Consider the following 24,611-nt stretch of genomic DNA (forward strand, 5'->3'; position numbering starts at 1 on the left):
GGAAGGACTTGGGGGGGGGGGCTGCGGTTTAGGGTGAGTGGGAGTGAGGGCTGATGAAGTTGAACATAGCTGGCCCCTGCATCAGGCCCTTCTGGGGGCTCCTGTGATAACCCCACATGTCTCCCCTATGGTCCAACACACGGTTTTGTCAGAATTATCTCCCAAGGCCATTTGCATCTTGCCATTACTCTGCTGGGAGATTCCTGACTGCCCATTAGCTCCGATCTCACCTCCTCAGCCATCCACAGCTGCCCCAGCCTGTCCTCCCTTCCCTGCTGGTGCACAGCCCTGCGCCTGATGCTGCTTCCCAGCCTTCAATCATGTCTGTGTCGGAGCTGTCTCGGGAGGCTTTTCACCTCAGAGCCTCTGAACAGCACATTCTCCATCCATATCTCACTCTGCCTTCATCTCTGCTAGTTCGTGTCACCCCATCCTGAAAAGCCTGGCCTCGTGCTCCCCACTTCCAGCCATCCTTCTCACCCTTGAGACACACGCAGCCCAAATCACTGCCTTCTGTGTTCCCCGGGTCCTGAGCACTCAGCCTGGGCCACCGGGTCTCTCACATACTGAGCACAAAACCTCTGAAGACATCTCAGGTGTGTAGACTTCATTCCCCTTCCCCCAAAGCAACTTTGTAAGCATTTGAGGGCAGGGATCCCCACCCTGACTCAGACCCACGAACCCAGAGGAGGCAGAGGGCACAGGGCATTGTGGCTTTGGAATCAGACACTTTAAAATGGAATCTGCTCCACCACTTGGGGCAAACTTTTAGCCTCGCTTTCCCCCATTTGTCAAGTGTAAACAGCAAACTTGTTATTCATGGAGAAACCTTATTCACAGAGGTAGCCCTCATGCTTGGAAGCATGGCTGGCATGTAGCAGGTCCTCACGGAATACTGTTGGAGGAATTAATTTACAGGAGTAGAGGATCATGAAGCATCCAGCACGCTGCTTTGCACTTGCTTTGCACACAGTAGGTGCTCAATAAATAACTACAATGATTACTGTAAGGCAGTAGCACTTGGCCCCTCCTGTTTGCTCTCTGGAAGCAGAGGTGTCCAAAGACTCAAACCTTTTGCCTAGGGGTGCAGTTGAGTTCCTGGGGGATGTGGTTCTGGAATCAACCCTAGTGTTTATTCCCTTTCATGGGACATCAACCTGAGGAGGGCATGACCCAGGCTCTGCTCCTGCCCTCCCAAAAGCCAGAGGGTGGGGAATAATGAGTTTTGGTAGGAAGGGGTGAGGAGGGAGGAGTCACCTGGAACAGAAGGGAGGCAAGAAAACAATGTGGGTAAACTTGAAATTGTAAATCCATCTCTTTGCCTCAACCAGGTCTAACTATCCAGTTTCTAGAACAGATCGAGAGAGGGAGAGAGAGAAAAGGAAAAGGAGGCAAGGAGGAGGAGGATGGGGAGGAGGGAGAGCTGCACAGAATGGCTTTCTCCAGCATATTCTATACTCCATGGCCACCAGTTAATGAGAGCCAAGGCCTCCTCCCCTGCATCTCATGGTCAGCATTGACTGAGCCCAGGGGAGGAGGCTACAGGGTGCCCCTGCCCTGAGCATCTAGGTGACACCTGCTGGTGGGCAGGGAATAGTAGGGCAGGCAGAGGGGTTGGTGGACTGAGAGCTCCAGGGGGCTTCAGAATGGGCAGCTGGGGATGAGGGGGCCAGTGTTTCAAAGAAACTGGAAACTAGCATTCCTGGGAGCTAGTTCCCTTCCCTTCTGCTCCTTAGGAAGGTCCCTGCTATCCCCTGCAGCCCTAGGAGGTCTCTGCTTTTGCCTAGGGGAGGACCTGACCCCCACCATGCCTATCCTAGGACACTCCTAGCTGAGTAAAGCTGCCTGGCACAGGGGCATGTCTGAGCCCCAGCACAGGACCACAGCAGAGGCCCATCCAAGCCTCTGCTGAAGGCAGGTGACACTGTGGGATGGACATGTTTGGGCCCCTGCTTCTTTGTGTTGGGTATCTCCTGGGCTAATCTATAGTCTACTCCCAAACAATTGTTTTCACTGATTTTGGTAAACTCGGGCCAAAGATTTTAAAGCCTCTGGTTGTCTGGCTCAATGCTTGTAAGAACATGAGTCTATGGGGTCTGTCTACCTGGGTTCAGATCCCTGTGATTTTGGGTAAAGCACTTGACTTGGGCCGTGGTTTCCTCACCTGTAAAGTAAGTGTAATAATCCTTATCACAGTAGAAGGATTAAATGAATTAAGCCATGAATAGTAATTTATGTTGCCTATTATTTGACACCTGAAAGTAAATAAAAATCTGTCTCTATAGCTGGTTTGTGTGGGTCCTGGAGATCTGATCCATCTAGAAAGTTCTATTTCCCCCCACCCCCAGCTTTATTGACATATATTTGACATACTGTGTACATTTAGAGATTCTGAGGGGTTGTTTTGGGAGTAAGGTAGATGGTTTGTGAAACCAGATTCCAGCAGACATCGTAGAAAGTGTGAGCCACGAGCTTCTCTTTCCTCTGATGGTCTGTTCCAGACCTTTCCTGACTTTATTAGCCTCCCTGCAGACCCAGTCAAAACTCACCTGTCCAGTGTCCCGTTCCCAAGGGCCCCACTATTTCTCTATGCCTCATCTGATGCAGGGATCCAGACCAGCGTGTTGGTTAGAAAGAGCAATTTGCATTTTTTACGTAACAAGAAACCTGTGCACTTCCGCGGGGTCTTGCTGGCAGAACCACTACACGGTTCTACATGGCGGGGCTCCCGAAACCCACAGGGAAGGCAAGGAAGGGAGAGTCCAGAGACAGGTGGTGGCTTAGCCCTGCTGGGATCTCTCAAGCAGCTGCCCTCTCCCCTCCAGCTGACATGGGGCTGGTGGGCAGCTGTGCCTCTGCCCCAGAGATGTTGTTTTCTGCTGTCTGTTCAGGTTGGCATTTTGGAGAGGCAGCCTAGCTCAAGAGCTGTGCCCTCAGCCTCTCAGAAGGGTTGTGAATGGGCTCAGGACACTGTCTTCTGACAGGCAGGGGGAGGGTGGCTTTGGGGGAAGGAGGAGCCTGGGGGCAGTGTGGCAGCTGTTAGAGCCATTGCTAGGAAAAAGAGGTCCATTCAGCCACTGACTACATTAAGGTACTGTTTAGTGGAGCCAGAGGAATAAAAACAGTGGGATTTATTGAGTGCTTACTACATGCCAGGCACTTAACATCTGTACTAGGCTGAACCATATGCAATTGCCTGTACTCAGCTGTTTTTAACCTACTCAAATAGCAATTTGGTACAAACTCAGACTATTATATTAGTTTTCAATTGCTGCATAACAAATCACCACAGTCCTAGAGCTTAAAACAACAGCCATTTATTATCTCACAGTTTCTGTAGGTCAGAAGCCCAGGCACAGCGCAGCTGACTTGTCTGCTCTGGGTCTCTCCAGGCTGAAATCAAGGTGCCTGCAGGGGCTATGATCTCATCTGAGGCTTGGGGTCTAAGCCAAGCTCATTTAGGTTGCTGGCAGAGTTTAATTCCTTGCAGCTGTAAGATTAAAGTCCTGTGTTCTTTTTGGTTGTTAGTTTGGGGCTCTTAGCTCCTACAGGCCGCCCTCAGGTCCAGCCATGTGGGCCTCTCACAACATGGCAGCTTCCCTCTTCAAAGCCAGCGGGATAATCTTTCCAGAGTCTGCTACTTGATATAAAGTAACAGAAGTGAGTATCCTATCATATTCCCAGGTCCCACTCACACTCAAGGGGAAGGGATTGTGCAGGCTTGTACACCAGGGGGCGGGAATCTCAGGGACCATCTTAGATTTCTGCCTACCACAATTACTGCATCTTTTTTAACCTTACAACAATCCTATGAACTAGAAAAATACGAGTAGTATTTTTCCCTTTTTGCTGATTAGGAAATCAGGACTCAGGTTAAGGAACCGGCCCAAGGCTGTACAGTTAGTGTGTTTTGGAGAGGGGGATCCAAATCCAGTTTCCTCAGACTTCAAAACCTTGAGAGCCTCTTGAGTTTGAGGATTGGGGTCTCCAAGGATGAGAATCACGGTAGCGCCTGGGTACCAAACATGGTAGATGTAGCCAAGAAGTAGGTACTCTATCTCCAGGGATGAGAGAGGCCTTCCTTGCTCAGGGATGCCAGGCAAACCCAGAACCAGAGGAATCCCTAGGGAGCAGAGACCAGAGAGGGTCATGGGATGGCAGCTGGCCTTCCCTGGCATCTAGACCATATGGTAGTAGCTTACCATCTGTCCTGTCCCAGCCCACAGGTCTCCCTGCTCAGACCTAAGGCCATTGCTGGAGATGACCTACCATTGGGAAGAGAGGGTGGGGAGGAGGTGAGGGGAATAAGGCTGGAACAAGCTTTGGGGCACAGAGGAATCAGATTCAGTTAGGAATGCTTTGGCTGTAGGTAACAGAAAATCTGATAGTAGGTCAAACCCAAAATACATTTATTTTTCTCAGATCACAGTGAGTCTGTACGTAGGTTATCTCAGTTCTGGTTTGTCAGCTCACTTTGCCATCAAGGATGCAGCTATCTTTCTATTCTGCCATCATCCAAATGGTGGGCCTCATTGTTACAAAATGACTGCCTCTTTTCTAGGGATCACGACCACATCCAAAGACAGGAAGCAAGACATTGGACCAAAGGCCTCTCTCTGAAAATTTCTTTTTATCTAGAAAGCACAGTCCCTCCCAAAGTCTCTCAGCAGACTTCCCCTTCTATTTCAGGCCAAAGGCAGGTCTCATGTCCACCCCAGGCCAGTATATTAGTCAGTTTGGCTGGCAAAACAAAATACCATAGACTGGGTGACTTAAACAAGAGAAAGAAGAATTTATTTCTCAGTTTTCAAGGATGGAAGTCCAAGATGAGGGTGTCACATTCTGGTGAGCACTCTTTCCTGGCCTCAGATGGCCACCTTCTCACTGTTCTCGCATGGCAGAGAGAGAAGGTGAGAGCAGAGAGCAAGCTCTTCTTATAAGGGCACTAATTCCATCGTGAAGGACCCACCCTCATGACCTCAAATAACCCTAGTTACCTCCCACAGACCTCATCTCCAATACCAGCACATTGGGGGTTAGTGTTTCAATGTATAAATTTGGGGGGTTACACAATCAGTCAACAGCAACAGAGGACAGGAGCCTACCTTCTCTGACTTCAGGCCATCTGCATCAGATACCTGAACCAGCGTGGATTCTATTAGGAAGGGAGTGAGGAATGCTTGCTGGGTGGACAGCCATGGCCTCCGCCACAAGGAGGCTTTCCAGGTGACCCACAGACTACCTGAGATCCCTGGGGCTACAAGGGGCCTCGAGTTTGGTGTCTTTGAGGACTGACTCCTCAGATTTTCCTGCAGTCAGTGGACAGCCAGTGTTAAGTGACTGGGGACTGATTTTCCAAGCACAGCTTGGCTGGACCCCTGACAACCTCTTTTCCTGCTAGTTTCCTGGTCAAGAAAAAAAGACTTAGTGTGATTCCAAAACATTGCAAGGTGCCTCTGTCTCCTAATGTCACTCGCCTCTGCTGGCCTAGCATAGTGCCTGAAGGTCCCAGTAGGAGAAATTTTAAGACTTGATGAATGGGATGAGGGGGTGGGCATGAGGGAGAGAAAAATCGAGCACACTTCCTACATTTCTGTTGTAAGCTATTGGCTTCACAACTGTACAAGGTAGGTATGTGACTACGTGCACAGATGAGGAAACTGAGGTTAAGTAGCTGGTGCAGGGTCACAGAATTACCATGTGGCTGTGTGGAGATTCCAGTTTGAATGGATCTGAGGCCAGAGCTCAGGTTCTTTTCCCTCGGTCACGTAGCTTAAGAGGGACAGTTATTACAATAATTAATAATAACAAAAATGCAAATAGCTCCAGGAAGGAGAGCTCTTTAAGCCACGTGAAAATTGCCTTTTAGACCTTGGTGAGGTTGACTGGCAGGGAGACAGTGCACGGGGGTGAGGAACAGGATTTGAAAGGGGAAATGGGCGAGTGCCAGGGGCTGGATGCCAAGGTCCCTCTCCTCCCTGGCTCCCTCCTCACCTTTCCTGGGATTACTTCTGCCTGTTAGGACAGGGAGCAGGGCAGGGAGAGATGGGAAGTCCGCCAGTCCTCTTCAGCTGTTCCTTTGCGAGCACCCTGATGAAGCTGGGGGTAGGAAACGGGGGAGTGAGGATGTGAGGGGCACTGCTGGTGGGGATTTGGGAGACCCTGGATTTTGGTAATGCAGGCGCCTCTGAATGGTCTCCGGCTTCAGAGTTCAGTCTCGGTGCTCCTGGCAAACTGGGTGACACTGGCACACGTCAGCCCCAGCTGTCTTGCCTGTACAATGAGGCAATGTCTACCTCCCAGCATTGATACGTAGGGTGAACAGGGTGTCATAGGTTAAGTACACAACAAAGGATTTGGTGCCAATTATATCCACGGTTAATGTGGCCCCCTCCCACCCTCTTTGCCTGCTTGGGGTTAACCAGATGTTTGGTGTTGAATTGCTCCATGGAGAAATAGGGTGCATCTGGAGGGCCCCTCAAGCTCTGGGGTCTCTCCAGCCTCTTCAGGATTCCTGTTTCTCCCTGATAGTGGCTCACCTGTCCCCAGTCTGCTCTCCTCAATGAAGGCTGTACAACAGCCAGGTGGACCCTGATGGGCGAGGACCTGCAGGTGCTCCAGGTCCTGATCAAGCCCAGCAGTAGGGAGCAGGGAGAGGAGAACATGGGGATTCCCTAGAAGCCACCTTATTCTCCACAGGGCTTTTGTGAGCATTTATTGTATGCCAGGCACTTAAATGCAAGTTAGTATGTGCCAGACACTGTTCTGTTTTGCATATATGAACTCCATTAATTCTCAGAAAACCTGTAGGAGAGAAGGACTATTATTACTCCCACTTTACAGATGGGGATACTGATGCATAGAGAGGCTAAGTGAGGTCATACAGCTAAGGGATAGAGCTGGGTTTTGGACCCAGCATTGAAGATCCAAGCTATGTGCTCATCACCACCAACTTTTTGCCAGAGGTTGGAGGGATGCTTAGGGAGGCTTGTTGGAAAGAAGTTAAACCATATTTTCAGGGACTTCCCTGGTGGTCCAGTGGTTGAGAATCCACCTTCCAATGCAGGGGACGCGGGTTCCATCCCTGGTCAGAGAACTAAGATCCCACGTGCCGCGGGGCAACTAATCCTTTGCGCCACAACTACTGAGCCCGCACACCACAACTAGAGAGCCCGCGCATCGCAACAAAGAGCCCTCACGCTCTGAGTCTGTGCACCACAACTAGAGAGAAGCCCATGCGCTGCAACTAAGACCCGACGCAGACAAAAATAAATAAATTAATTAAATACATTAAAAAAAAAAACCCAAAACAAACAAAAAAACCTCCCATATTTCCTTAGCCTTTGAACCTCAAGAACCTCTTTGGGAATATGATGAAAATTCTGCAAAAAAGTATGCATCCATATGGACCAATATGCCACATTTTGCTTATAGTTTCAGGGGGGTCCGTGGACCTCTATTAGGGACCGCCAGTCCAGGAAAAGCTGAGATTGAGTGTTCTTGGTGTGTTTCCTTTTATTCTATAGCCAGAGTCATTTGCTAGTAAATCCACGGAGCATGTATGGGCCTCGCTTAGAGACAACCTGAATGTGTGATAATCAGTTCACTGAGCAATTTAGCACAGGAGGGACTGTGTCTCCCCCCTCGGACTTCCTGAGGCACAGCTGTGTCTCTTCTCAGACTGGGGCTCCCTGAGGGCAGGGCCGTGTCTCCCCTCAGACCAGGGCACCCCGAGGGCGGGGCTTTGCCTCCCCTCAGACTGGGGCTTCCTGAGGGCGGGGCTGTGTCTCCTCTCAGACTTTTGCTCCCTGAAGTGAGGGCTGTTATTTCCCCTCAGAGTAGGCCTCCTAAAGGCAAAGCTGTTTTCTCCCTCTCAGACTGAGGCTCCCTGAGGGTAGGATTGTTTCCACAGGCTGGGGCTCCGTAAGGGTCTGGCTGTGTCTCCCCTCAAAGTGGGGCTCCCTGAGGCAGGACTGTGTCTCCCCTCAGACCGGGACTCCCTGAGGACAAGGCTGGGTCTCCCCTCAGGCTGCAGCTCCCTGATGGCATTGCTGTTTTTCCTCCGACAAGACTCCCTGAGCGGAGGGCTGCATCTCTTCCTCTTTCTGACTGGAGAGCCCCAGCTTCTATTATGACTCTTTTAAGCTTCTCATTGCGAAGGTGTCACCCTCAGGCCCTGTCCTTTAGCACCAGGCAGGAGTTCTCATGTCAGCCTTTCCAGTGCTTTCTGTCTTTGCTGGGGTCTTCTCAACGCCCAGTGCGTGGTCATTCTTCCTGCAACTGTTTTTGAAATGATTTTTGGGGGGAGAGCAGTGAGGAAAAGAGCATTTTGCTCTGCTCCCTGATCTTGATTTAAGGAACAAAAGAAGCCAAGCTTTAGGCTGTCACTTGGACATCTGAAGAACTTTATGCTTTTTTTGGGGGAAAAGTACATTTGCCTGTTGGAAAAAAAGTCTCTTTGAGCTCTCCAAAGAAAGATAGTGGAGAAAAGCACTTATGGGCTGGTCTCTCTGTGTCCTTGCGGTTTGAGCCCTGCTTCGCGTTGGAAGACCTGGTTTTTTACCCCTTGGTTTCTTACTGGCTCTGTGCCTGTGGGCAAGTCACTCACCATCTCTGAGCCTTGGAGTCCTCAGTGGATCAACCCCAACAGGGCACTGGGAGTGTATGTGATGGGATGGGCTTCCTGGGACCTGTAAGTAGAAGTGGCTTGTGTCGCCCATCCCGTCTCTCCTTTGTCACCAAGAGAGCCTGAGCACCCACCAGGAGAATGACTGCTCCGCTCAGCACCAGGCCGATGATGATGACTAACCTGTCTGATGAGCCTCACTCTGTCCAAATGCTCCACAGCAGTCCTAAGGGAGGAACTGTTTTTTAACTCCACTTTACAGGTGGGGAAACTGAGGCACAAGGAAGGCAAGTAACTTGTCCAGAGGTGGGATGTGAACCCAGCCTGTCTGACTGCAGTCCATATACTTAACCATTAGGCTCTACAGCTGAGAGGAAGTATAGGGGCCGGCCCTGAGCATGCCCATGTTGGGAGACAAGAGCCTTGCTCACCCATTGGCCATTCCTTTTGGTTTTCCTTCATCCATCCAATTTGCCAGGACCCTGCTCTGAGTCAGGTGCTGGGCCGGCCTGGAGCAGAGTTGGGGTCCCTGCCCCGTGTGAGAGACAGAGGCACCCCTGATTTTGCAGTCCAGGGTGTGCTGAGTATGGTAATGGGTCCCATAAGTCAGAGGATGGCCCAGTACAGGCCAGAGAGAGCTCAGAGGAAATGGTTGTTGGTCAGTGTCTGTCCAAGGAAGGCAGAATTGAGGAGAATGACAGGAATGGTTCTGGAAGGATGGTAAGGATAATCTCAGCAGGGTAGGGGGAAGAGGGTTTGCATTATCTTCAGGTGCCATGGCCAGGATGACCCATGCCACAGGGCTCAGTGAGAGTCCCGAGGTCACTGGGCAGGGAGCCACCGAAGCTAGGTGGCTGGGTTCTATTTCTTAGTCCAGCTGTGTACCTCTCACCCAGGCAGGTCCCATCTGCTTCTCTTTGAAGATAAGACCCCATATCTGTATCTCTCTTTCTGTCAATCTCTCCCTCTCTCTTTCCCTTTCTCTCTCTCTCTCTCACACACACACACACACACACACACGGTCTCACTCTCTTTCTCACTAGCTTCGACATGACTGAACCTGAGTTCCAGAACTAAACTTGGAGGAGGCACAGACCTTGGAGAAGTCAATTGCCTTCTCTCTGAGTCTCACATTCCTGATTTATAAAGGAATTAGAAAAGGTGACCTCTGAGGTCCCTTCCAGATTGAACATTCTAGAATTTTATGTAATTATAGAATTTCATTACAGAATTCAAAGATAAACCTCAGCACTTGCTTTAGTAGGAGTCCCCCTCACCCCACCCCCTCTTCCCCCATCCCCCAACCCTCTTTATTACTTTCCAGCTCCTCACCGCATCTCAGGTTCCACCACTGTACAGTCATCTTTGGAATTTAGGCATTTTGTCCTTTGTTTAAATCAAGACAGACACTCCTGCCCCGAATCCTAGCACACTACAGGAGGGGAGGGTCAGCCCAGGTCCAGGTCAGCCCACCTCGGTGTGGATGAGCATATATCAAATTGGTATCTTACCTGTAGCTCCTGCTGCCTACTTTTCAGAGCTGCCTGTGTATCATTTCATCTGATGCTCACTGCAGTGGGCTGGGAGGTTTATCAGATGGTTTCCAAAGGGACAGCTGCTGGGAGCAGGTCTGGGAGAGGGGTGATGGAGGCCAGCAGAAGGGTCCTGTGCCTTTGGTCATGGAGGGCTAGCAGGGTAGCTGCCTTTGGGGAGTGGGCCCTGAATGAAGAGACTGGAGCAGAGGACGGGAATCTGGTCGGGGACCAGAGCTGGTATGATTGATGAGCACCATCTGGGACCTCCCCGGGTAGCAGAGGATGCCGTATCCTGGCACCAGGCTGCTGTTGCATCTGTCTGTCTGTTGGTTGGTCTTTGGCTCCCACCTCAGAGTGGGGAGCATGGGTGGTGGGGTTGACTGTGGGTCAAGTTGTCCAGACAGGCTGTCACTGCTGATGGCTTCAGTGATGGTGACTTAGGGTGAGGTCTCCTTCTAGACCTTTCTGGCTCTGCCACTGCTTGTGCAGCATGGCCATTCCCTGCCCCTCCCTGGGCCTCAGTCTCCCCCTCCTCAAGGAGAAGGTGGAACAGATGATCCTGAGGGGCCCATCCAGCTCTGATATTTGGAGTTGGCTGGCAGGAAGCCACATAGCCTAGTGTTTCTCCTCTCTGGGGAAAGGGTGCAAGTGACATCGGGGCCCGTGGGAGAGTAGAGGAGTGGAGGCGGGGATGAGAAGACCCCCGGGGACATCTGGGAGGGAAGTGGGACATGGGTAAGATGGTTGGCAAGGGCAGAGCTTGACTTTAGGGCAGTGTAGGAAGGAGTCAGTAGCTCCAACAGGTGGGAGGGCTCACAGGACGCCCCTTCAGCAATAAAGCCCTTGCCCGAGTCAACAAGGGTCTTCAATGAGCAGGTCTCCCGGTGGGCGCCTCTGGGAGGCTGTGTGAAGCACAGCTCAGAGCTGTCCCGGGGGGAGTCAGGAGGCCGGGCATTTATCCTCCAACTCCTGCCCATCATTGGTTGCCGTGGGGAGTGTAAACTTCCTGGTATTTGCAGCCCTGCCTCCCCGAGAAAGCCCTCAGAAGAGAAGTAGGAGGAAACTGGGGGTGTGTACAGGAACTAGGAGGGCTGAAGGGGTAGGGCCGCGCATCAGCAACCTTCAGAGCTGGCACTCTTCTCTCTATTGTACAGATGAGGAAACAGACTCAGAGAGGTTGAGTCACTTCCCAGCCAGAGACCAAGTTTTCTTCGAGCCATGTTGCTTCCTGACAGCAGCGGGTCACTGTGGAGTGAGGGACACCAGATGTGCAGGACATGCCCTTGCCTGATCTCCCTGTGATCTCCCATCTGTAAGATGGGATAATGCCTACCCAATACTGATCTTGCAGGACAGCGTGAGAGTTGGGAGCTAATATTTGCAGAACGCTTAGCGCAGTGCCTGGGGTTCAGTGAGTAGGAGCCGTGATTGCACAGAGGCAGGGGAGGAGGGGCTCCGCTCCTGTTGTGAGACCTCTCTGCCCCCAAACATTGTGTCCATCATTTTTTGTTGGTTTGTTTTTTTTGGCCACGCTGTGCGGCTTGCGAAATCTTAGTTCCTCAACCAGGGATTGAACCTGGGACCCTGGGAATGAGAGCGCGGAGCCCTAACCACTGGACCACCAGGGAATTCCCAGTCATCTTGCTGCATGAGTTCAAGTCTAATTGTTAGGACCATGTGTTAGCTCTGGCCTTGACCACAGAAGGACCCTGTTCAAATGAGTCTGCATCCCCTGGGAGGTATCGTTAATTAATCCACCGGCACAGGTGAGATGATTGAATAAACCGGCTGTAAGTAGAGCCCTGAGAGAATGGGACATTGATGGCTTGATTTCACTTTATTTTTTCAGAGACAGAGAAGTGGTAAAAGGAGAATTTCTAGAACAATTTCTACAACATTGGGCAGATTGGGTTTCGGCCCAAGAGCAAGGGGCTGTGGGATCCAGGGCATCAGGGTCCACAGGAGTGTGTGTTGGTGGCGGGGGTGAGAGGCAGGAAGCACCACACACCCTAGGAGCTGAGCTGAGGAACCTCTGGGGCCCAGCCAGCTCCAATGAGCCCTAATAAACTGTGTGAAGGAGCCTCCTGCTTCCCGTTTGCCTGAAGCCAGGCCCGAGGCAGCCTCCGGGTCTCAGTAACAGCCTGAATCCCCTGAGATCCTTGGGCTGTGCTAACTCCTGCTCTCTCCCCCTCTTTCAGGAACCTTTTGGACAAAGACATGTTCTCCAAGTCTGACCCATGTAAGTCCTGCACTGACAGTAATAACAGTAACAACAACAGCAATGGCATTATGTTTTATTTTTGTCTTTTCCATGATAGTTTATTCCAAGATATTGAATATACTTCCCTGCTATACAGTAGGACCTTGTTGTTTAACTATTCTATATATAGTATTAATCCCAAACTTCTAATTTTTCCCTCCCCCCTACCTTTCCCCTTTGGTAACCATAAGTTTTTTTTCTATATCTGTGAGTCTATTTCTGCTTTGTAAATAAGTTCATTTGTATCACTTTTTAGATTCCACACATAAATGATATCATATGATAGTTTTCTTTCTCTGTCTGACTTACTTCACTTAGTATGATAATCTCTAGGTCCATCCATGTTGCTGCAAATGGCATTATTTCATTCTTTTTGTGGCTGAGTAATATTCTACCATATATATGTACCACATCTTCTTTATCCATTCATCTGTCCCTGGACATTTAGGTTGCTTCCATGTCTTGGCTATTGTAACTAGTGCTGCAGTGAACATTGGGGTGCATATATCTTTTCAAATTAGAGTTTTCTCCAGATATATGCCCAGGAGTGGGATTGCTGGATCATATGGTAGCTCTATTTTTAGTTTTTTAAGGAACCTCCATACTGTTTTCCATATCGGCTGCACCAATTTACATTCCCACTAACAGTGTAGGAGGATTCCCTTTCCTCCACACCCTCTCCAGCATTTCTTCTTTGTAGACTTTTTGATGATGGCCATTCTGACTGGTGTGAGGTGATACCTCATTGTAGTTTTTCATTTGCATTTCTCTAATAATTAGCGATGTTGAGCATCTTTTCATGTGTCTATTGGCCATCTCTATGTCTTCTCTGGAGAAATGTCTATTTAGGTCTTCTGCCCATTTTTTGATTGGGTTGTTTGCTTTTTCTGTTATTGAGCTGTATGAGCTGTTTGTATATTTGGAAATTAAGCCCTGTTGGTCACATCATCTGCAAATATTTTCTCCCAGTCTGTACGTAGGCTGTCTTTTTGTTTTGTTTATTGTTTCCTTTGCTACAACGGCATTATGACTACTACAGTAGCCAACACAGGAGCCTGTACTGAGTGCTCACTATGTACTAGGCATCGTTCCCAGTACATCAAGGCTGTCTAATGTTTCACCGATACTGTCTGGAGAAAGAGAACTTGGAGGTCTGACCCTTCCCAGCCCCCGTACTTGTGAAGCCTCAACACAACCAAGTGGGTAGGGAGGGCTCAGAAGACCTCAGTCCCAGGGAAACCAGTGCATTTAAGAGCCCCAAATGTCTGTGGCCTAGGGGGATGAGCACTGATTTTGGAGCCCAGGGTTCTAGCCCTAAGCAATGCCGCTCAAGTATATGACCTCAGACAACTCATTGGCCTCCTCTGATCCTCAGTTTCCCCATCAGGGAAGTGGGGCTGATGATAGTAATAGGCCCCATGAGGCCACCTTGGGCTCTAAAGGGACAAGCGGGTTTCAGATGCTCTCTCCTGCCACACCTCTGCCACTCAGTCCTCCATCATGCACACCTGTCTACCTGCCTCACACTTTACACTTGCTCTAGCCTAGATGTGAGTGACCCCGACCCTCCTCCCAAAGGATGCCCCTCCCAGACACACCTATGTTCTGGACCCCCTCCTCCAAGCCGACCCCACCCCCACCCAGACCCAACACTGCTACCCAGGCCGTAGTGTCCTGAGGCGCCTGACCCTCCAGGGCCCTCCGCATCTGGGACCCACACCTTCCTCTTGGCCTGGGGTGTTAACCCTTTTTTCTCTCCTCTCCTCACAGTATGCGTCATGTATACTCAAGGGATGGAGAACAAGCAGTGGCGGGAGGTAGGTACAGCCCTTCTCCCCCCGTGGAAACATCAGCCTATTCCTGATTGTCTGTCTGTCTGTTCATCTAACTCTGCCGTCATCCCACCTGATGTGTTTCCAACTTCAGCATCTAAACCCCCGTGAAGGATAGTGAGGCGTGCAGAGTCTTGTCCTTGCTGATGCAAGAAGAGACTGAAGGTGGAGAGAAAGTTCCTGTCCTCAGGGAGCCCCAGTCTGAGGGGGGAGACAGGGAGTCCAGGCCCACCAAGATCATGTCCTGAGACATGGGTACAGCATCTAGCACCATGTCTCAGCCAGAGCAGCCTTCCCATGGTTTTTGACTAATGTGAGTGAGTGTGGCTTTAGTTAAGTGATTCCCCTGCTCAGAAACCTTTCGTGACTCCCTTCTTCTTTGAATCAAGTCTCAGCTGCTTAGTCTGACTTCCAAGCTCTGCCATAACTCAGGATGGCCCGCTTTTCCAGCCTTGTCTCAATTCCATTGTCCCCACCCGAGGCCTTTTGCCCCTTGTGATAGGGTGTTTAAGGAGAGGGCAGACTTGAAGGGCTCGCTCTTAAGAATCACAGACACTTTTAGTGGGTGGCTGCTAGATACCTTCAGTCTATTCCCCACCCAGAAGCCAGAGGAATCCTATTAAAACCCAAGTCAAATTCTGTCCCTCCTCTGTTCAGAACTGTCTGGTAGCTCCCATCTTGCAAAACTAAAGTCTCTGTGGTGGCCCAACAGTCCCTACAGGGTCTAACTTCCTTTACCTGACTGAGCCATTCCCTACTGCTCATCCCCTCCATCACTCCACTCCAGCCACACCTGCCTCTTCCTGCCTCAGGACCTTTGTACTTGCTGTTCCTTCTTCCTGGAATGCTCTTTCCCCAGATGTTCACGTGGCCCCTCCACAGTTCCCTCAGGTCTTGACTCAGACATCACCCTATCAAGGCCTTCCCTTGGCTACCCCATCTAACATTTCAGCCTCTCCACCCTTTCCTGCTTAATTTTGCCTCCTTATCACTTTTCACCATAAGCCATAAACGATACTCTGGTTTACTTATTTATCTTGTTTGTCATGTGTCAGCTCCATGAGGGCAAGGATTTTCATCTGTTTCATTAACTCTTACATTTTGAGCACCTGGAATCATGCCCAGCACACAGTAGGTGTTAATAAATGGCTGTTGAAGGAATGACTGGATTAGGAAAAGGAGCCAGGTGACAGAGGCTGGCAAGGATGTGGCAGCTGTTGTCTCGTTCCTGTCTCTGCTTCCTTTTTCCCTTAGACCTTCTGTGCCAGCTGGTTTTCAGGTGCAGAGAATAAAAGGGGGAGCTGGTCAAGGGGGAGGGTCCTTGCAGCCCCTGGCTCCTGTCTGAACAAAGAAGGAGCAGACCTCCTTACTCTTGGAGAAGAAGATCTGGCCAAGCAAGGATGAGGTCAAAGTCTGGGAGGTGAAGAACGTTTTCTTCCAGGGTTGAGGAGGTGGGGGTGAATTTACTGGACTCAGAGCTGAAGGGGGTTTCCCGTGACCTTCATAGCTGTGCTCACTCATTCTGGTGATCAGAAGAGGCCCAAGGATGGGACGAGAGGGAATTTGACCTTGGCAGCCCGACCCATGCCCTTCTCTACCCAGACCTGGGAGGGAGGCCCAGGGGCTCCGGATAGAGACTCAGCTTGGTGTCTCCACTGAGAGAGGGAAGTACCAATGGCTAATGGAACAGAGGCAGCTCCAAAGAGCAGAAGGACGCAGGTCCAGACCCCAGGGCCTGCGGAAAGGGAAGGAAGAGGAGTGGTGCACGAGATGACCAAAGCCAAGAGCCCACAGGGGCGGTGGTCCCAGGTGACTTGATGAGAATGAGAACGGCCAGTAAAGCTTCAGTAATTCAGACTTCAGAAACGAACCTCCCCTTCCTCGTTGGTGGACTGACTGGAGCGTCACCTGCCCTGCTCCCTGATCTGCCCTCCCTCAGGCTTGGCAGAAGCAAGCGGCCAAAGGGAATGAATTTTATCCATAAAATGTGTGGGAAATATTTCCGCAGGGGCTGGGCTAAAGTTGACTTTTTCTCCCTCTCCAGTACTCTAAGCCAATTAAAGCGTAAACCAGATTGCTGGGGAAATGTTTAGCTTAAAGGAACTAATTACTTTTGAGACCTTTTGGCCGAGCTTCATAGAGAACAGTAGTGTCCTAACGTCTCGGTGATTCATTCAGGAAAGTCTGGAAGGGCCTCTTCAGAAGGGTGCTGCTCCATGAACCCTTAATTACATCCTGTAATGAGACTTGTCTCATTTGGGTCAGGGCCCACCTTGCATCTTTTTTTTTTTTTTGGCTGCGCCTTGCGGCATGCGGGATCTAAGTTCCCCAACCAGAGATTGAACCCATGCCCACTGCAGTGGAAGTGCAGAGTCTTAACCCGTGGACCGCCAGGGAAGTCCCCATGTTGCATCTGGTTATCACACACACTGCAGGGTGGAGCAGAGGAATGGTGACAGGCCTTGGAATCAGATACACCTGTGCTTTCACTTCTGGCTCCAGCCCTTTCTGGAACAAGTTGCTATTTTTTAAAATTAATTTATTTTTTTCCCATTAATTTATTTATTTTTGGCTGTGTTGGGTCTTCACTGCTGCGCGCGGGCTTTCTCTAGTTGCGGTGAGCGGGGGCTGCTCTTTGTTGCGGTGCGTGGGCTTCTCATTGCGGTGGCTTCTCTTGTTGTGGAGCATGGGCTCTAGGCACGTGGGCTTCAGTAGTTGTGGCACGCGGGCTCAGTAGTTGTGGTGCGTGGGCTTAGTTGCTCCACATCATGTGGGATCTTCCTGGACCAGGGCTTGAACTGGTGTCCCCTGCATTGGCAGGCGGATTCTTAACCACTGCGCCACCAGGGGAATCCCTTTTTTTTTTTTTTTAATCACAGTGTTTATTTATTTTTCTTTATTTCTTTAATTTTTGGCTGCATAGGGTCTTAGTTGTGGCACGCGGGATCTTCGTTGAGACATGCAGGATCTTTTGTTGCGGTGCGTGGGTTCCTCGCTGTGGCGTGTGGGCTCCAGAGCAAGTGGGCTCTGTAGTTTGCGGCACGTGGGCTCTCTCGTTGAGGTGCGCGAGCTCAGTAGTTGTGGTGTGCGGGCTTAGTTGCCCTGGGGCATGTGGGAGCTTCCTTCCCAGACCAGGGCTCGAACCCGCGTCCTCTGCATTGGAAGGCGGATTCTTTATCACTGGACCACTGGGGAAGTCCCCTGGAACAAGTTGCTTTTAACCTCTGTGTTTCCACATATGTAATACAGGGATAACACCTACCTTGTAGGCCTGTAGTGAGGGCAAAACAAGATGATGGATATAACATACCTGCTGTGTAGTCATTGTCTGGTAAATATCATTGTACAGCATCATCCAGAGTGTTCGGGCCTTACTGGTCCCTCCCCCATTTCAGTCAATATTTACAACAGTAAGCATTCTTTTTTTTTTTTTTTTTTTTTTTAAACATCTTTATTGAAGTATAATTGCTTTACAATGGTGTGCTAGCTTCTGCTTTACAACAAAGTGAATCAGTTACACATATACATATGTTGCCATATCTCTTCCCTCTTGCATCTCCCTCCCTCCCACCCTCCCTATCCCACCCCTCTAGGTGGTCACAAAGCACCGAGCTGATCTCCCTGTGCTATGCGGCTGCTTCCCACTAGTTATCTATTTTACATTTGGTAGTGTATATATGTCCATGACACTCTCTCACCCTGTCACATCTCACCCCTCCCCCTCCTCATATCCTCAAGTCCATTCTCTAGTAGGTCTGTGTCTTTATTCCCATCTTGCCACTAGGTTCTTCATGACCTCTTTTTTTTTTTTTTTTTCCTTAGATTCCATATATATGTGTTAGCATACTGTATTTGTTTTTCTCTTTCTGACTTACTTCACTCTGTATGACAGACTCTAACTCCATCCACCTCATTACAAACACCTCCATTTCATTTCTTTTTATGGCTGAGTAATATTCCATTGTATATATGTGCCACATCTTCTTTATCCATTCATCCGATGATGGACACCTAGGTTGCTTCCATGTCCTGGCTATTGTAAACAGAGCTGCAATGAATATTTTGGTACATGACTCTTTCTGAATTATGGTTTTCTCAGGGTATATGCCCAGTAGTGGGATTGCTGGGTCATATGGTAGTTCTATTTTTAGTTTTTTAAGGAACCTCCATACTATTCTCCATAGTGGCTGTATCAATTTACATTCCCACCAACAGTGCAAGAGTGTTCCCTTTTCTCCACACCCTCTCCAGCATTTATTGTTTCTAGATTTTTTGATGATGGCCATTCTGACCGGTGTGAGATGATACCTCATTGTAGTTTTGATTTGCATTTCTCTAATGATTAATGATGTTGAGCATTCTTTCATGTGTCTGTTGGCAATCTGTATCTCTTCTTTGGAGAAATGTCTATTTAGGTCTTCTGCCCATTTTTGGATTGGGTTGTTTGTTTTTTTGTTATTGAGCTGCATGAGCTGCTTGTAAATCTTGGAGATTAATCCTTTGTCCGTTGCTTCATTTGCAAATATTTTCTCCCATTCTGAGGGTTGTCTTTTGGTCTTGTTTATGGTTTCCTTTGCTGTGCAAAAGCTTTTAAGTTTCATTAGGTCCCATTTGTTTATTTGTGTTTTTATTTCCATTTCTCTAGGACCTGGGTCAAAAAGGATCTTGCTGTGACTTATGTCATACAGTGTTCTGCCTATGTTTTCCTCTAAGAGTTTGATAGTGTCTGGCCTTACACTTAGGTCTTTAATCCATTTTGAGTTTATTTTTGTGTATGGTGTTAGGGAGTGTTCTAATTTCATACTTTTACATGTACCTGTCCAATTTTCCCAGCACCACTTATTGAAGAGGCTGTCTTTTCTCCACTGTATATGCTTGCCTCCTTTATCAAAGATAAGGTGACCATATGTGCGTGGGCTTATCTCTGGGCTTTCTATCCTGTTCCATTGATCTATATTTCTGTTTTTGTGCCAGTACCAAACTGTCTTGATTACTGTAGCTTTGTAATATAGTCTGAAGTCAGGGAGCCTGATTCCTCCAGCTCCATTTTTCGTTCTCAAGATTGCTTTGGCTATTCGGGGTCTTTTGTGTTTCCATACAAATTGTGAAATTTTTTGTTCTAGTTCTGTGAAAAATGCCAGTGGTAGTTTGATAGGGATTGCATTGAATCTGTAGATTGCTTTGGGTAGCAGAGTCATTTTCACAATGTTTATTCTTCCAATCCAAGAACATGGTATATCTCTCCATCTATTTGTATCATCTTTAATTTCTTTCATCAGTGTCCTATAATTTTCTGCATACAGGTCTTTTGTCTCCTTAGGTAGGTTTATTCCTAGGTATTTTATTCTTTTTGTTGCAATGGTAAACGGGAGTGTTTTCTTAATTTCACTTTCAGATTTTTCATCATTAGTATACAGGAATGCAAGAGATTTCTGTGCATTAATTTTGTATCCTGCTACTTTACCAAATTCATTGATTAGCTCTAGTAGTTTTCTGGTAGCATCTTTTGGATTCTCTATGTATAGTATCATGTCATCTGCAAACAGTGACAGCTTTACTTCTTCTTTTCCGATTTGGATTCCTTTTATTTCTTTTTCGTCTCTGATTGCTGTGGCTAACACTTCCAAAACTATGTTGAATAATAGTGGTGAGAGTAAGCATTCTTGAGATTGGGGGTGGGGGGGAAGAGGGAGATAGGCCGAAAGAAAAGTGTTTCACCGAAAGCGCAAGATGGAACTAGGGAGTTTGCAGCCTAGAAGGGGAGATTCCCATGCATGAATAATGCTAACAGAGGATGTGATGAGAGGTATTGATGAGAATAGAATGGGAGTTCAGAGGAGAGAAAATTACAGCCAGAATGTCATTTGGATTTTTCAGTGGAATTTGAACCTCAACACCAGCCATCTGGCTAAGGGCTGCATGATGTGGAGCAGAGGAGAATGTGGGTTGGAAGGAACTTCAGGGCTCAGCTGGTTCACCCTCCTCATCCTATAGAGGAGCAGGATTGGCCTCAGGTGTTGGCATCAGGGTGCTTGACCCCAGTGCAGTGGCAGCGTCCACTTGGAAGAGCTGAGTCGATCTGGGTTTCAGTGAAGCCGGGGGGCATACACAAGGGCCCAGCATCAAAGATGGTGGTGAGGGCTTCCCTGGTGGTGCAGTGGTTAAGAATCCACCTGCCAATGCAGGGGACATGGGTTCGAGCCCTGGTCCAGGAAGATTCCCACATGCCGTGAAGCAACTAAGCCCGTGTGCCACAACTACTGAGCTTGCGCTCTAGAGCCCGCAAGCCACAACTACTGAGCCCACGTGCCATAACTACTGAAGCCCGTGTGCCTAGAACCTGTGCTCCGCAACAAGAGAAGCCACCGCAATGCGAAGCCTGCGCACCGCAGCGAAGAGTAGCCCCCGCTCGCCACAACTAGAGAAAGCCCGCACACAGCAACGAAGACCCAACGCAGCCTAAAAAAATAAATAAATAAATTTGTAAAAAAAAAAGATGGTGGTGAAAGCAAAGGCATGGAGGTGGCTGGAGTAAGCAGGCCAGTCCAGGTCCTGCAGAGTTGGGAGATATAATAAAGGGCTAATTATAAAGGAGTGGGCGGGGTTCAGGGAAACCAATGTGGGCTGGTGAATCACAGGGGCTGGGGACAGTGGGACTACTCCAGGCCTGAGGAGGTAAGGGGCAGGGGTGGTTCCTGGAACCCTAAGGGAGCTTGTCTACAGGAGCAGGGGCCCTCAGTGGAGGGACATGGTCAGCCTGGGCAACCTCACTCTCTCCCCACCCTCTGCTCTCCTGGCTTCACCTCCCATTGGTGGAACCCCACTGGAAGACTTAGAGCGGGGGGCGGCTGTTGATCCAGTCCACACAGGTCGGCCTCCCGGGCACAGAGCAGGGTGGGGAAGGGCTGGAAGTAGATCCAGAGGGCAAACGGAGACCATCCAAAACAGAGGGTGAGCAGATGAGTGAGGCTGGTGTTCAGGGTGTGAGGCTGGTAAGATACAGGGAGAGGCAGCTGAAGGGAGCTCATGACTCTCAGGCTGAGGACTGCTGGGGTCATAGGGTCAGAATGTCAGAGAGGAGACTGAACCCATTTACAAGAGACCATCAGCACCATGCCCAGCCTTCAGGGGTGACGGTGGCAGAGCTCTGTTGCATGGGCTACCCCTGGGACACAGGCTTCAAGCTATTTCTGTAGAAGGAAAGATACCCTCAAACATATCAAGGCCCTACTTCTTTGCCTGATTCTTTGTGTGACCTGCAGAGGAAAGTATCAGGAAGGGAGAGTTTAAAGAATAATCCAGATCCATCTCTATGGAACTGTCCCTGGGATGGAAGCCTGTTTTTCCCAGTAAACATGAACCCATTCCCATGGCTCCACCTGCTAGTTCATTGCAAAAAGTCTCTCTGTTAGTGGAATCTTGGCCAAGAGATACTCATTCCATGGCCAGAGGGAGTCAAGTGCAAGCACAGCAGTTTCTCCAGGTAGGGTCTCCCATGTTTGCATAAGGCCACAGAAGGATAAAAGCTGCTCTCACAGCCCCTGGCTGCCAGGTTTCAGCTGATTTTAACTGTTTGGGTCATTTTAATGCCTTCAGAGAAAGCTCCGTCTTCCCATCACCTAAATCTGTCACTGCACTTTGTGAAAATTGACTCAAGATGTAATTTTAGCCCAGGAAATCGACCACTATTTGCATCAAGGCTTACTAAGCCCTTCTGCATGTCCTGGGAAAGGCAGGATGGCCAGGTAGGAGGAGTCCCAGAAACTCTCTCACTAGGAAGAGGGAGCTGTGCTTGGTTCCCCATTTGAAAAGTGTAGGGGTGCAGCCAAAATAATAATAATAATAATAATAATGAATTTCACATTGGGAATTCCATGGCAGTCCAGTGGTTAGGACTCCATGATTTCACTGCCGAGGGTGAGGGTTCAATCCCCGGTCGGGGAAATAAGATCCCGCAAGCCCCACAGCCAAAAAAAAGAAAAAAAAAAAGAAAAGTGTAGGGGTGATCCCTGCCCCTCCCTTGCCAGGTGGCTATCCAGGCTGAGGGCCCTTCAGAAAGGAGGAGAGGGGTATCATGGAATCTTAGGGTGTCCCACTGATCAACCCACACCACCTGCAGAGCATGTGGCCCCAGCCGCCACGCCCACGTGTCTCTGCCTAAGCGCTCAGTCATTTTTGAGCAACCTCAGCCCGCTGAACATCTTAACACCAGCTGGGAATGACAGTTCATCTCTGAATATTCGGGATGATCTTCCTCGGAGCATCTTGACATGAGCCTCCACATAACTTTGACTCAACTTACTGTGTGCTGGGAGATGAATGCTGGGGACACAAAGGGTGACCAGACACTGTCTACAGCCAGAGCTCACTTTCAATTCAGGGAGGTAACAAAAACAACAATAACTGCAATAGTAATGCTAATAGCAAACACATATCTAACAGTGATGTACCAGGCACTGTTCTAAAAAGCATTTACTGTAGTAACTCATTTAATCCTCACAACAACCCTGTGAAGGAGGTGGCAGCAGCATTATTATTGTTATTATTATTATTATTATTGACCCCATTTAGCAAAACAGGAAACTGAAGCACAGAGTGGTTAATGTGAAAGTAGTTTCTAGAACATGACATCAGAACTATAATAGAGTTATACATAAAGGGCAAAATTCCACTTGTTCCTAATTCCACACTCTTTAGATGTGCAAGTAAGTTGATTTTCTCTTCCACATATTCTTTATTTTTTTTTTGAATTTATTTATTTAATTTATTTATTTTTGGCTGTGTTGGGTCTTTGTTGCTGTGCGTGGGCTTTCTCTAATTGCAGCAAGCGGGGGCTACTCTTCATTGCAGTGCACGGGCTTCTCATTGCAGCAGTTTCTCTTGTTGTGGAGCACAGGCTCTAGGTGCGCGGGCTTCAGTAGTTGTGGCATGCGGGCTCAGTAGTTGTGGCTCGCGGGCTCTAGAGCGCAGGCTCAGTAGTTGTGGCGCACGGGCTTAGTTGCTCTGCGACATGTGGGATCTTCCCAAACCAGGGCCAGACCAGGGCTCGAACCCATGTCCCCTGCATTGGCAGGCAGATTCTTAACCACTGTGCCACCAGGGAAGTCCCCCACATATTCTTTCAATGTTTGAGGACAGCTCACATGGCCCTGTTAGTACGCTTCGGGGCAGACCTAGAATGTGACCATTTCTATCAAGAGTTCCTCTTTATATAATTGTCTCTTGTCCCTTTGCCAATCTGGGCACACTCCTTGGAACACACGTCCATTTGTCAATGTTCTTCCCAAAGTGTGTGTCCTGCACCATTCCCTTCTCCAGCTCAGAGCAGCATGGGCTGTCTCCCTCCTCACAGGGGCTTGGACTAGACAATCATGCATTCTGTGTGTTTGTTTCCAAGGGTTATATATCTATCGACATTACCTAGAATTCCACTGGCCTTTTTGGCAGGTGTCTTCGACTTACTTCATATTGCATTTGGGGGCTCCTGTATCCTCCTCAAACAAGCTGCTATCCAAACAGAATTCCTCCAGCTCAGATTTGGCAATTGAGTTTTTGAATCTAGCTGTGAAATTTTACATTTATCTCTGTTACATGTCATTTGGCAGATTCAGTCTGTTGTTATGGTCTGTGAAGATCATGTTGAATTATGACTGTGCATTCAGCATCTTGGTTCTGCCTCCTGGTCCTGGGTCAGCTGCAGTCATTGTCCGCACGAGTGATAGGGTTTGAATGGGATGGAGTGCTGTGGTCCTCCACTAGAGACCTTTTCCCAGACTGATCTCAGTTATCTAGTTGACCTTTGGGGAGTGCTGTTCAGCCACCTAGGATCTACATAACTTTGTTATAACCCATCTCGTATTTCTGCATCTGGTCCCTAAGGACGTCATGAATAACAGTCAAATACCTTGTCAGATGATGCCCTGAACTTGATGCCCATCCCAGCTCTGAGATTTACCACGTGACCTGGGTGAGGTATTTATCTTCTCCAAGTCTCATCTTACTCATCTGTAAAATGGGGTTAGGAGAGCTTCTTGGAAGGACTAACTAAGATAATGCTTGTGAAATGCCTGGAAATATCAACTGCAGTGTGCCATTGCCCAGCTCGGGCACCCTCCTCAGCCTGGGGCTGTAGGACCTGATTCGCTCCAAGGAGTGAGGGCTTCCAGGGGGAGAGGGGCTTGAAGGGAAGCATCCCAACCCTGTGTGTGAGGAGTCCCTCATCAGGAGGGGCTCTTTCAGGAAAGGCCGGACACAGGGATGTCATCCCTGTGTCGTGCCCAGAGCATTGTAGCATGGCATACCAGCCACCAGGATGGTGGCCGCGGATGGTGCAGGAGCCCCGCTTCCAGCCTCTGTGG

General features: G+C 49.1%; 1 protein-coding gene across 1 annotated transcript in view; it reads left to right on the top strand.

Moving 5' to 3' along the window:
• CPNE5 (copine 5) overlaps positions 1 to 24,611 on the top strand; it is a 92,473-nt gene that overhangs the window by 1,312 nt on the left and 66,550 nt on the right. The window contains exons 2-3 of the mRNA XM_061195116.1: positions 12,360 to 12,400; positions 14,192 to 14,238. Of these exons, the coding sequence (XP_061051099.1) occupies positions 12,360 to 12,400; positions 14,192 to 14,238 (88 nt within the window). The remainder of the gene's footprint in view (positions 1 to 12,359; positions 12,401 to 14,191; positions 14,239 to 24,611) is intronic.

The sequence above is a fragment of the Eubalaena glacialis genome, chromosome 7, assembly GCF_028564815.1.
Source record: "Eubalaena glacialis isolate mEubGla1 chromosome 7, mEubGla1.1.hap2.+ XY, whole genome shotgun sequence".
NCBI classification, from domain to species: domain Eukaryota; kingdom Metazoa; phylum Chordata; class Mammalia; order Artiodactyla; family Balaenidae; genus Eubalaena; species Eubalaena glacialis.